The 12,903-nt window shown below is 46.6% G+C and overlaps 1 protein-coding gene across 1 annotated transcript in view; it reads right to left on the bottom strand.

The window, feature by feature from the left end:
- The window catches only part of LOC139280163 (protein kinase C-binding protein NELL1-like), a 1,006,941-nt gene that overhangs the window by 25,895 nt on the left and 968,143 nt on the right, over positions 1-12,903 (bottom strand). The window contains exon 19 of the mRNA XM_070899716.1: positions 9,430-9,654. Coding sequence (XP_070755817.1) covers positions 9,430-9,654 — 225 coding nt within the window. The remainder of the gene's footprint in view (positions 1-9,429; positions 9,655-12,903) is intronic.

Consider the following 12,903-nt stretch of genomic DNA (forward strand, 5'->3'; position numbering starts at 1 on the left):
GAATTTGAAGGACAATTGGAGCACATGCTCAGAGACTTTTTCGTACTTGGCATTGGCCACGAAACCATACTTCGCAAACTTTTGACTGTAGAGACCCCAACCTTGAGTAAGGCTATAGCGATAGCCCAGGCGTTCATAGCCACCAGTGACAATACAAAGCAAATCTCTCAGCACACAAGTGCTGCTACAAGTACTGTTTTCGACTCGTAACGTACAGGGCAGGTTACACATACCTGCAGCTGCTGACCGCAGATGTCTCAGAATCTGCCATCAAGGGTGATGAATGCAAGGTAATTAACACCTTGTTGGCGCTGCGGGGGTGATCATCGTTTCCGTTCATGCCGATTCAAAGAATACGTTTGCAAGGGCTGTGGAACAATGGGACACCTCTAACGAGTGTGCAGACGAGCTGCTAAGCCTGTTAAACCTGCAAACCACCATGTTGCAGAGGAGGATCACGATGAAACAGAGCCTCAGATAGAGGAGGCAGAGGTACATGGGGTACACACATTCACCACGAATTGTCCCCCGATAATGCTGAATGTTGAACTAAATGGACTCCCGGTGTCAATGGAGTTGGACACGGGCGCAAGCCAGTCCATCATGGGCAAAAAGTCTTTCGAAAGGTTGTGGTGCAACAAGGCCTCAAGGCCAGTCTTAACTCTAATTCGCACGAAACTAAGAATTTACACAAAAGAGCTGATTCCTATAATCGGCAGTGCTACCGAAAAGGTCTCCTACAATGGAGCGGTGCACAAGCTACCACTCTGGGTGATACTGGGCAATGGTCCCAGGTCCCATGCTGCTTGGCAGGAGCTGGCTAGGAAAGATACGCTGGAACTGGGACGACGTCCGAGCGCTATCGCCCGCTGATGACACTTCGTGTGCCCAGGTCTTAAACAAATTTCCTTCGCTGTTCAAACCAGGCATCGGGAAATTCCAAGGAGCAAAAATGCACATCCACCTAATTCCGGGGGTGCGACCCATTCATCACAAGGTGAGAGCAGTACCGTACATGATGAGAGAAAGGGCAGATCGAGCTAGATCGGCTACAAAGAGAGGGCATAATTTTACTGATCGAGTTCAGCGAGTGGGCCAGTCCTATTGTCCCAGTCCTCAATGGAGACTGCACCGTCAGAATCTGTGGCGATTACAAAGTAACTATCAATCGTTTCTCCTGCAGGACCAATACCCACTACCAAAAGCTGACGACCTCTTTGCAACTGGCGCGAGGAAAGACGGTCACGAAGTTGGATATGACTAAAGCCTACATGACGCAGGAACTGGAGGAATTATCGAAGGCCCTCACCTGCATGAACATGCAAAAAGGTCTTTTTGTTTATAACAGATGCCCATTTGAAATCTGATCAGCGGCGGCGATATTCCAGAGAAACATGGAAAGTTTACTGAAGTTGGTCCCGCACACCGTGATCTTCCAGGACGACATCTTGGTCACAGGTCGGAACATAGTGGAGCACGTGCAGAACCTGGAGGAGGTTCTTAGTCGACTCAACCGCGGGGGCTCAGGTTAAAACGCTTGAAGTGTGTTTTCCTGTCGCCTTAAGTGGAGTTCCTGGGATGGAAGATTGCGGCGGACGGCATCAGGCCTGTCATGTATTCAACCAGCATTGTAACCCATGTATAATCTGACCTAAGTTGTACACTGTGAGAACAATGACCACTAGGCGGGAGACACTCCTAACCTGGACGTTCAGGTGTAAAAGGGGAAGCTCCACCCACCTTCATCACTTGAGTGCTAAGGAATAAAGGACAGGTCACAGACTGACCTCTCAAGCATGGGCCTCATGTGCATTTATACTGTATAGTAAGGACGTATCAATGGCGACAAGAAACTGGGATTTATACCACGCGAGCATGGCCACTAGCAGAACAGACGAGAGGTACTGTGTTAAGGAATGGTTGGGACAGAGATTCAACATTGTTAAAGCAGCACACAGTTCTCCAGGCAGACAAGGGCAATCGGGCATGCCAAACATGTAGTCAAACCCAGAGGGGGAGTTCGACAGAGACAATGGCAAGTTGAAAGGTGATTCACACCATTGCAAGGGACAATGCAGCCAGTAATGGGGCCATCAACACCTGTTAATGGCGCATTCAAGGACAGTCACAGGGGCAGTCAGGGACGATCGACTGGCAAGGGACCTTTTGATTCCAACAACAGCTCATGTTGGAGGCATGGAGGCACACACTCAGCCGGAGTTTGCAGAGATTAGCAAAATACCTGCAGAAGTTGCAGAAATGAACGCTGGGGGAAATCGCTGGAAGCTGAAGTTCAGCGAGTTCATGTGGAGGACGTATAGAGTTCACACACCAGGACGCCACCGATAATGATGAAAGTGCTCCTCAATGGCATCCCAGTATCAATGGAGCTAGACACGGGGGCCAGCCAGTCCCTGATGGGTATCAAACAGTTCGAAAAGTTGTGGGCGTCCAAGGCCAGGAGGCCAAAATTATTGCCGATTGACGCACAGCTACGGACTTACACAAAGCAGATCATTCCGGTGCTAGACAGCGCCACGGTAGTCGTGACCCACAAAGATTCGGAGAACAAGTTGCCACTCTGGATTGTCCCAGGGGACGGTCCCGCACTACTGGGGAAGAGTTGGCTTGCTGACATGAACTGAAAATGGGACGATGTCAATGCAATTTCCTCTGCGGAGCGAGTATCAGGCTCACGGATCCTGGTCAAATTTGACTCATTATTTCAACCTGGCATCGGCACTTTCATGGGGGCCAAGGTAGTGATTCACATAAATCCAGACACCAGGCCAGTACACCACAAGGCCAGAGCGGTGCCGTACGTGATGCGGGAAAAGATAGAAGGCGAATTGGACTGCCTGCTGAGGGAAGGCATCATCTCGCCAGTCGAATTCAGTGACTGGGCGAGCCCAATCGTGCTGGTGCTCAAGGCGAATGGGTTGGTCAGGATATATGGTGATTACAAGAACAATCAATCGGGTGTCACTCCAAGACCAGTACCCGCTACCGAGAGCAGAGGACCTCTTTGCGACGCTATCCGGTGGCAAACTTTTTTCAAAATTGGACCTGACCTCAGCTTACATGACCCAGGAGCTGGTGAGTGAGTTGAAGAAGCTGACCACCATCACAACACACAAGGGGTTGTTTGAGTACAACAGATGTCCGTTCGGGCTTCGCTCGGCCGCCGCGATCTTCCAACGAAATATGGAAAGCCTCCTCAAGTCAATTCCAGGGACGGTGGTTTTTCAGGACGACATCCTCATCACGGTTCATGGAGGAGGTGCTACGTAGACTGGACCGGGTAGGGCTGCGACTGAAAAAGGCGAAGTGCGTCTTCCTAGCTCCAGAGGTAGAATTCCTGGGGATGAGGGTAGCAGCAGACGGGATCAGCCCGACTGCGTCCATGACGGAAGCGATCCAGAGAGCACACAGACCCCGGAGCTGCGTTCGTTCCTGGGGTTCCTGAACTATTTTGGTAACTTTCTTCCCAAATTGAGCACGCTGTTAGAGCCGCGACACATGCTCCTATGCAAAGGTCGCAAATGGGTCTGGGGGGACAGCCAGGAAAGGGCTTTTAATAGAGCACGCAATTTGTTATGTTCCAACACACTGTTAACACTATACGACCCATGTAAGAAACTTGTGTTAACGTGCGATGCGTCGTCCTATGGTGTCGGGTGTGTGTTGCAGCATGTCAATGTCAAGGGTCAGTTACAGCCGGTAGCTTGTGCCTCCAGGAGTCTGTCCCAGGCAGAAAGGGGTTACGGGATGGTAGAAAAGGAGGCGCTCACATGTGTATATGCTATAAAGAAAATGCACCAGTACCTGTTTGGCAGGAAATTTGAGCTGGAGACAGATCACAAACCCCTAACGTCCCTTTTGACCGACAACAAGGCCATAAATGCAAATGCATCGGCCCACATACAAAGGTGGGCACTCACGTTAGCCGCCTATAACTATACAATTCAGCACAGACCGGGCACCGAAAACTGCGCCAATGCACTCAGCAGGCTCCCACTAGCCACCACTGAAGGGGCTACCGAGCATGCTGCTGTGATGGTCATGGCTGTTGAAGCTTTTGGAAGCGAAGGCTCACCCTTGACAGCCCGTCAGATTAAAGTCTAGTCAAATAGAGACCCGCTATTGTCTCTAGTCAAGAAATGTGTCCTAAATGGGGACTGGGCAGCCACGTACAGGGCATACCCTGAGGAATTTAAACCATTTCACAGGCGCAGGGATGAACTTTCGATTCAGGCCGATTGCCTACTGTGGGGAAACCGTGTAGTCATGCCCCAGATTGGCAGAGAGGTGTTCATCCGAGAACTCCACAATGAGCACCCGGGCATTGTGATGATAAGGGCAATTGCCAGGTCACACGTTTGGTGGCCAGGGATAGACGCAGATCTGGAACTTTGTGTTCGCAGGTGCAACACGTATGCCCAGCTGGGAAATGCGTCCAGGGAAGCCCCCCTTAGCCCCTGGCCATGGCCCGCCAAGCCTTGGTCACACATCCATGTGGACTACGCAGGTCCTTTCATGGGAAAAATGTTTTTGGTTGTAGTAGACGCCTACTTCAAATGGATCGAGTGTGACATTTTAAATTCAAGCACATCCTCTACCACGGTAGAAAGTCTACGGGCAATGTTCGCCGCCCACGGTCTACTGGACATCTTGGTCAGCGACAATGGCCCGTGCTTCACAAGCACTTAATTCCAGGACTTCATGGCAGGCAATGGAATCAACCATGTCAGAACGGCAAAGTTCAAACCGGCCTCAAAAAGCCAGGCAGAATGAGCAGTGCAGATAATCAAACAGGGGATGCTCAGAATCCAAGGGGGTTCCCTGCAAAGCCGCTAATCACGCCTCCTGCTGGCCTATAGATCCCCACCACACTCGCTCACAGGGGTTCCACCCGCAGAGTTGCTAATGAAAAAGACGCTCAAAACCTGGCTATCCCTTATACACCCCACCATGAAAGAAACTGTCGAGAGCAGGCGCCAGCCACAATATGACTACCATGACAGGAATGCGAGAGCGCGATGTATTGATGTAAATGATCCTGTTTTTGTCCTCAGCTACGCTGCAGGGCCCAAATGGCTCACAGGCACTATGATTGCCAAAGAGGGAAATAGGATTCTGGTAGTTAAACTTACCAATGGACAAATCTGCCGCAAATACGTGGATCAAACAAAAAAGAGGTTCACCGACCCCATAGAAGAAGCAGAGGAAGAACACGATGTAGAGTTCACTCCACCACAGGTGACCGAACACCGGAACCAAAGGGAGGAGAGCCCAATCACTGTGGGCAGTCTGGATAGGCCTGAGGCACCGCAAACAGCAGACACTCAGGCCAGCGCCCAACAACTGGAGCCCCAACTCAGGCGCTCTACAAGAGAGCATAAACCACCAGAGAGACTTAACCTGTGATCCCAATAAGACTTTGGGGGGGAGGTGATGTCATGTATTCAACCAGCATTGTAACCCATGTATAATCTGATCTAAGTTTTACACTGTAAGAACAATGACCACTAGGTGGGAGACACTCCTAACCTGGACCTTCAGGTATAAAAGGGGAAGCTCCACCCACCTTCATCACTTGAGTGCTAAGGAATAAAGGACAGGTCACAGACTGACCTTCTCTCAAGCATGGGCCTCGTGTGCATTTATACTGTATAGTAAGAACGTATCAAGGCCCACCAATGCGAAGACGGAGTCAACAAGAACGCATCGAGGCCACAGAATGTGACGGAGCTGCGGTCGTTTCTGGGACTCTTGAACTGGTTTGGTAACTTCTTACCGGGTCTCAGCACTCTGCTCGAACCACTACATGTCTTACTATGAAAAGGGTGCAAATGGGTTTGGGGCAAAAGCCAAGAAAATGTCTTTGTAAAAGCAAGAAAATTGTAATGCTGAAACAAATTGCTTGTGTTGTATGATCCATGTAAGCGTTTGGTACTAGCATGTGATGCGTCGTCATATGGCGTCGGGTGTGTATTGCAACAAGCTAATGATTTCAGGAAACTGCAACCGGTTGCTTATACATCTAGGAGTCTGTTTAAGGCCGAGAGAGCCTTCAGCATGATTGAAAAAGAAGTGTTAGCGTGTGTCTATGGAGTAAAGAAAATGCATCAATACCCGTTTGGGCTAAAATTCGAATTGGAAACTGACCATTAGCCACTTATAGAGTAAAGGGATAAATACCAATGCATCGGCCCGCATCCAGAGATGGGCGCTCATGTTGTCCGCATACAACTACGCCATCCGCCACAGGCCAGGCAAAGAAAATTGCGCTGATCTTTTCAGTAGGTGGCCATTGCCCACCATGGGGGTGGAAATGGCGCAGCCCACAGATCTAGCCATGGTTATGGAAGTATTTGAGAGTGAAAAATCACCCGTCACTGTCTGGCAGATCAAAACCTGGACAAGCCAGGATCCCTTATTATCTCTAGTTAAAAGCTGTGACCTTCACAGGAGCTGGTCCAGTGTCCCAGTGGAAATGCAGGAAGAGATAAAGCCGTTCCAGCGGCGCAAAGATGAAATGTCGATACAGGCAGACTGCCTTCTGTGGGGCAATCGAGTAGTGGTCCCCAAGAACGGCAGAGACACCTTCATCAATGACTTCCACAGTACCCACCTAGGCATCGTAATGATGAAAGCGATAATCCACGTGTCGATGCGGACTTCGAGTCCTGCATTCACAGATGTAATACATGCTCGCAGTTAAGTGATGTACCCAGGGAGGCGTCGCTAAGTTTGTGGTCTTGGCCCTCCAAACGGTGGTCTAGGGTACACGTCGACTATGCAGGCCCGTTCATGGGTAAAATGTTCGTTGTGGTTGTAGATGAGTACTCCAAGTGGATTGAATGTGAGATAATGTCGACTAGCACGTCCGCTGCCACTACTGAAGACCTGCGGGCCATGTTTGCCACTCACGGCTTACCCGATGTCCTGGTGAGCAACAATGGGCCATGTTTTACCAGTGCTGAGTTCAAAGAATTCATTACCCGTAACAAGATCAAACATGTCACATCTGCCCCGTTTAAACCAGTATCCAATGGTCAGGCAGAGAGAGCAGTGCAAACCATCAAGCAAGGCTTGAAGAGGGTAACTGAAGGCTCACTGCAGACTCGCCTATCCCGAGTCCTGCTTAGCTACCGCACGAGACCCCACGCACTCACTGGGATCCCACCTGCTGAACTGCTCATGAAAAGAGCACTTAAGACAAGGCTCTCGTTAGTTCACCCTGATCTACATGAGCAGGTAGAGAGCAGGCGGCTTCAACAAAGTGCATACCATGATAGTGCAAATGTGTCATGCGAGATTGAAGTCAATGATCCTGTATTTGTATTAAATTATGGACAAGGTCTCAAGTGGCTTCCTGGCACTGTAGTGGCCAAAGAGGGGAGCAGGGTGTTTCGGGTCAAATTTTCAAATGCACTCATTCACCGGAAACACTTGGACAAAATCAAACTCAGATTTACGGACTATCCTGAGCAATCCCCTTGAACCCCACCTTTTTTGATCCCCCAACATACACACCAGTGGCAACTGGCACCACTGTTGACCACGAAGCAGAACCCATCATCCACAGCAGCCCCGCAGGGCCCAACACACCAGGCAGCCCAGCAAGGAGAGCTGCACAGCAGCCCAGCAAGGGCCCAACAAAAGATTCAACAACATTAGCTTTGACACCGAGACGATCAACCAGGGCAAGAAGGGCCCCAGATCGACTCACATTGTAAATAGTTACACTACTGACTTTGGGAAGGGAATGTTGTTGTATATGTGGACTTGTATTTACTCTGTACAGCCACCAGAGGGCTCATCGCCCGGAGTCCAGAGATCCCATAATCCCTTGCGAGCACAGGTATTTAAGAAGGCTTCACAGGTTGGAGAGGCACTCTGGCGACCTGAAATAAAAGACTAAGGTCATACTTTACTTTGAGCTCACAGTGTTCAGTCTGACTCTTTTTCCATACACAACACTTACAATGGTCAATATGTGTGGAAATTGGTAAGCTTTCTATATTGATCAACATCAACACAACAGCTCCCTCCACATATATGAGCAATGATGAAGAGGATGAACATACCGTCCTTTCACCTCTGGACACTGGGTTTGATTCCAGCTGAGACTCTCTTCTGCAGGCTGCAACATCATTTTCAACCCAGTTAGTACAGTAGGGGAGTGTTTTTCTACGGCTAAAACTCAGACATATTTGTTCGGCCACAGTAGAGAAACTCTGTGGCGGTGTTGTACTCTAACTGAGCCTGAAGTCCTTCATGCGGAGTGCCTGAAATGGGGCAGTTTTCCATTTTGAAGTACTAACATTCTGCACCTTGACGAGCACAAAGATTTACAGAAAGATAACAGTAATTCAATTGCAAATTTGACTCCTTATTGCAATACAGTTGGGGGAACATGCTATTTGTTTCAGAGATGAACATGATTGTTTTTTGAGGAAATTATACATTCTCACGCCACATGTACCTGATTTATAATGGATTTATGATGATCAATGTTTTTGAGTATCAGTAATTGCAAGCCCCACCATGGACTTTGTGATCATTACAGAGGCTCTGCTCATTGCTACAGTCTAAGTAGACAGATTGCTGATTTTAATGACATACTGATTGATATATAATGAGAACCAAATGGGAGCTGATTACTGCTGTGCTGGGTTTTCGTTAATTGTGGACTCTGGAAGGTCCAATGGGCAAGCCAAAGTTCTCACTGACAAAATAGAACATGCAGTGGGAAAAGGAGATACAATTAAATCACAACAAACAGAAAAGTGAGCTTAATGACTGCATGGCAGCATCAGCCTGAAAAGAATGCGTTGCCTTATGCTCATTTTAATTGAGAATTGCATTAATTACCTTTCAAGTTTATTATCTAATGACCAAAATCATCAGTACATTAATTTACAAAAAATACAGTCCTAATCAGCTACAACCATAAACTCCATCTGTGCACACCATTTTGCCAAGCAAATAATGGTTCCGAAGATTGTCTGTGCTAAATACTAAAGGGGAGAGCTTTTTGAATAAGAAACCAAGAAAAAAATTCCTGTCATTTTCATATCTTCTCTGCTGTACAAAATGTGAATTAAAAAAAAACCTCATAATATAAATCTCATAATTTAAGATCTTTTGGACAAGCACCTATAGATTCTAGATATTGTTAATGTGACTGGTTGTCTGATTTTCATTTACACAATCATTCAATAAATAGATTATGAATGGTAGTTAAAAGATTATGGGGTACATTCCCTTGCATTTAATGATTTTGCACAATTTTCCCAACTCACTTTGAAAAGGTATTTCTACGTCAGTGATGAGGTGAAAACCATACAAAGGAGTAGCAATACAGTGGTATCGTTGGTGACATGTGACAAGATAGCATGAAACGCTCACACAGTACAATACCTTGCACTTGCAAGTCGTGCAGGGGGATCCAGCCATGGTCCATATGGAGCCGCTCAGCCGCGTTATTCCGTGGTTGTCTATACAGGTCTGTCGGATATCATAGACCATGTTGTCAGCTAAGCAGGGATCGTTCACACAGTGTGGGCAACACTCTCCCTCCGGAAGGGTCGTATACTCACAGCTGAGAGTTGGACAGGTTAAAGGCCAGCAATCCACTTCTCCCTGCTGCACACACAAAATGTACGCGGTGAGGATTGCTAGAAAATCTCAGTGAAATGTCCATTGTTATACTAGGTTGGAAAGCGAATGGGAACCTGCAAATCACACGTCCCCTGAGGAACCCCGATGGCAGATATGCATTCAAGGTTAAATGATACAGTTCTTTACAACAAAAACATGTTTTCTCTGTGTATTCCTATCTGCACTCTCTCAGGCAGGTCCAAAAGTACACTGTAGTGCCATGTCCTTGTTTCTGTTTGTATCTATTGCTCAGATTAATAACAAAATACAGGCGTGGAACATTTTGAGAGAGATTAGAGCATTACAAATGATCACCTTTGCAGTGAATCATCTTGATCTAACATCAGCAACATCAAGTAAAAAATTCTTTGCATTGTACTGATGGAAGAGTAAGGTAGCGAGATCATTTTTAAACCCTTGATACATAGAAATACACAGAAATATATAGAAGTTACAACACTCACCCCAATCTGTCCCTGTCAGTGTTTACCAACCCTGTATCATATCCCTTCAACCACCCATCCAAGCTCATCTTGCTTATTGACATAGTTTATGCCTCAGCCACTAACCCTGGAAGTAAATTCTACAGCCTTACAACTCTATGTGAAACAGTTCCTCAATTCTAAATCTCCTTCAATCAATCTTATATCTATGGCCCCTCATTCTTGAACCCTCAACTACTGAAAACAGTCTAGTTATGTCTATCCTGTCCCATCCTTTCATTTGACACACTTGTACTAAATCGGCCCATAATCTGCCTTGTTCTAATGAAAAAAGATCCAACTTTTCCAGTCTTCTTATACCAGGCAGCATCCGAGAGAATATGTGTTGTATCCTCTTTCTAGCCTCAATGTCCTTCCTGCAGTGTGGAGACAATACTCCACACAGCACTCTAACTTAATCTTCGTAAGTGTTACACAGGCTCATCAATACCTCTTGGCTTTTATTTTATGAGATAAAACCATTCAGAGTATAATTACTGCTGTTATTTTGTTACCGAAGGAGCCCCAGAACTGAACCATTAGAGACACCACTAACCACGTCCAACCACTCTGAAAAACTGCCCTAACTCCTGCTCGCTCCTTTCTCCTTTCTTACCAAATTCTTGCTATTCTCCCCCTAATTCCATACCCCTTAACTTTCTTTAGTATTCTCCCAAGTGACATCTTGTCAAAGCCTTTCTGAAATTTCATGTACATGACATCGACTGCAGTTCCCCCATCTACCATGTTCAGTTCTGGGGCTGCTTCCGTTCACTGTGTATATCAATAATTTTGATATAGAACTAGAGGGAGTGGTGTTGAAATTCGCAGATGATATCGGAGATATAGTTAATTCTTTGGAAGACTAAAAAATACAGTACGGCAAAGTGATACTGATAAGCTGGGGAATGGCCTAAAAAGTGATAGATGGAACCATAACTTGCATTTATACAGCACCTTTCATGACCTCAGGACATCCCAAAGCACTTTATAGCCAATGAGGTACTTTTGAAGTATAGTCACTGTTGTAATGTAGGAAACGAAGCAATGAGATAATGACCTGATAATCTGTTTTAGTGATGTTGGTTGAGAAATAAATGTTGGCCAGGACTCTGGGGAGAACTCCCCTGCTCTCCTTCGAAATAGCAAAATGGGATTTGTTACATCCGAGGGGGCAGACGGCGCCTCAGTTTAACATCTCATCTAAAACACATCCCCTCGCACACTCCCTCAGAACTGCACTAGAGCATTAGCCGAGATAATGTTTCTGGAGTGGGAAGTGAAAGCACAACTTTTGAACTCAAAGTACTGCCCATTGAGCCACTGCGGACTCCTTAAAGCACAACCCTCCCTTCTAAATCTATGCTGGCTACTTCTAACGATTTTCTTCTTCTGCACCCAGGCACAACAGCAGCTGAAAGCTGAATAAATTCATCCCTTTGGTCAGCAGCCTTCGGTATGCAAATCTGTGACATCTGGGTAAGAGGTGAACGAAATTGCCGACACAACAGCACTGCCCACCATTTCATATCTCTCAGCAATGAGGTAATGCCTCTTTCACACTTTTGGCAGTGCGCTGTTCTTTGATTGTGCATAACTAGTACTATTAAACTCTACAGTGAAACAACCGAACACATTAAGGGGGTGATTGATTCCCCAATCGCCTGCAAATGGACTTTGAGCGGCTGCTGGCAGAACTGGTGTATTTTGAGGGTCCGGCCTCTTTAAAATGAGCCAACAGGCTACGGTTGGCGATTGAGCGGCCCTTGTACAGCCTGTAGGTACAAAGCCACTGCAATATCGGGTGGCCCATCCGGCCAGGCCACAAGAAGGTAAATGGGAAGGGAGGGGGAGGAGTCAGCTACAATCTCTGCGGGGATGGGGGCAGCCCGAGTGGTAGTAGCCCAGGTTCCTTCCGGCTCCACAAATACAACTTTACCTTTTGGCTCCTCTTCGCACGCTCTGTCCAGTTTAGTCCAAAAGCGACATTGGGGTCCTATTGACGCATAGTACCCAGATTTAAATGTTTCAATCAGCTGGATGTCCTAAACAGGCTGCCACTAGGGCTTCCTACTTGGAGGACCCCAGCAAAATGGCAACTACAGCAACGGAGCGGTAAGTTCCTGCACTCCATTTACAGATCGCTACTGTTTGCCCCGTATTCAGCCCAAGGTGTGTCATTTTAACCCATTAAGCTGAAATAGTCGAAGAATCCTGGAATGAACTCTGCTATTTTTATTTAAAAGATGTGTGTCAAACAAACAAATAATTATTGCCTATTACATATTTGCCAGAAAATTGCAAAAGAAAACTTGCATGAGTATGAAGATATGTGACTTCGAAAAAGGTAAGATTATTGCCAAGATTAATTATACTCACCTATGTACACAGAATCTCAAGATACAAGTGGTTAATTTCCCATCACATTATTTGGAAAGCATGGATTCTTGATTCTACACAATGTATGAAGCCTTAATACCTATCAGCAAAGTCTTCAAACATGGTTGCTTTTGTTTTTGAGAATTAGGACACTGACATTTGAAATTCCAGTTCTCATGAAAGGTTAAAGGGTCTTATGTAAAGAGAGAGGATTAATTAGCAATCTTGTCGTGCAAGGCCCCTTGGCGAAGATGATCATAATATGGTAGAATTCTTCATTAAGATGGAGAGTGACATAGTTAATTCAGAGACTAGGGTCCTGAACTTAAAGAAAGGTAACTTCGATGGCATGAGACGTGAATTGGCTAGGATA

This window comes from Pristiophorus japonicus, chromosome 14 (assembly GCF_044704955.1).
Source record: "Pristiophorus japonicus isolate sPriJap1 chromosome 14, sPriJap1.hap1, whole genome shotgun sequence".
NCBI classification, from domain to species: domain Eukaryota; kingdom Metazoa; phylum Chordata; class Chondrichthyes; family Pristiophoridae; genus Pristiophorus; species Pristiophorus japonicus.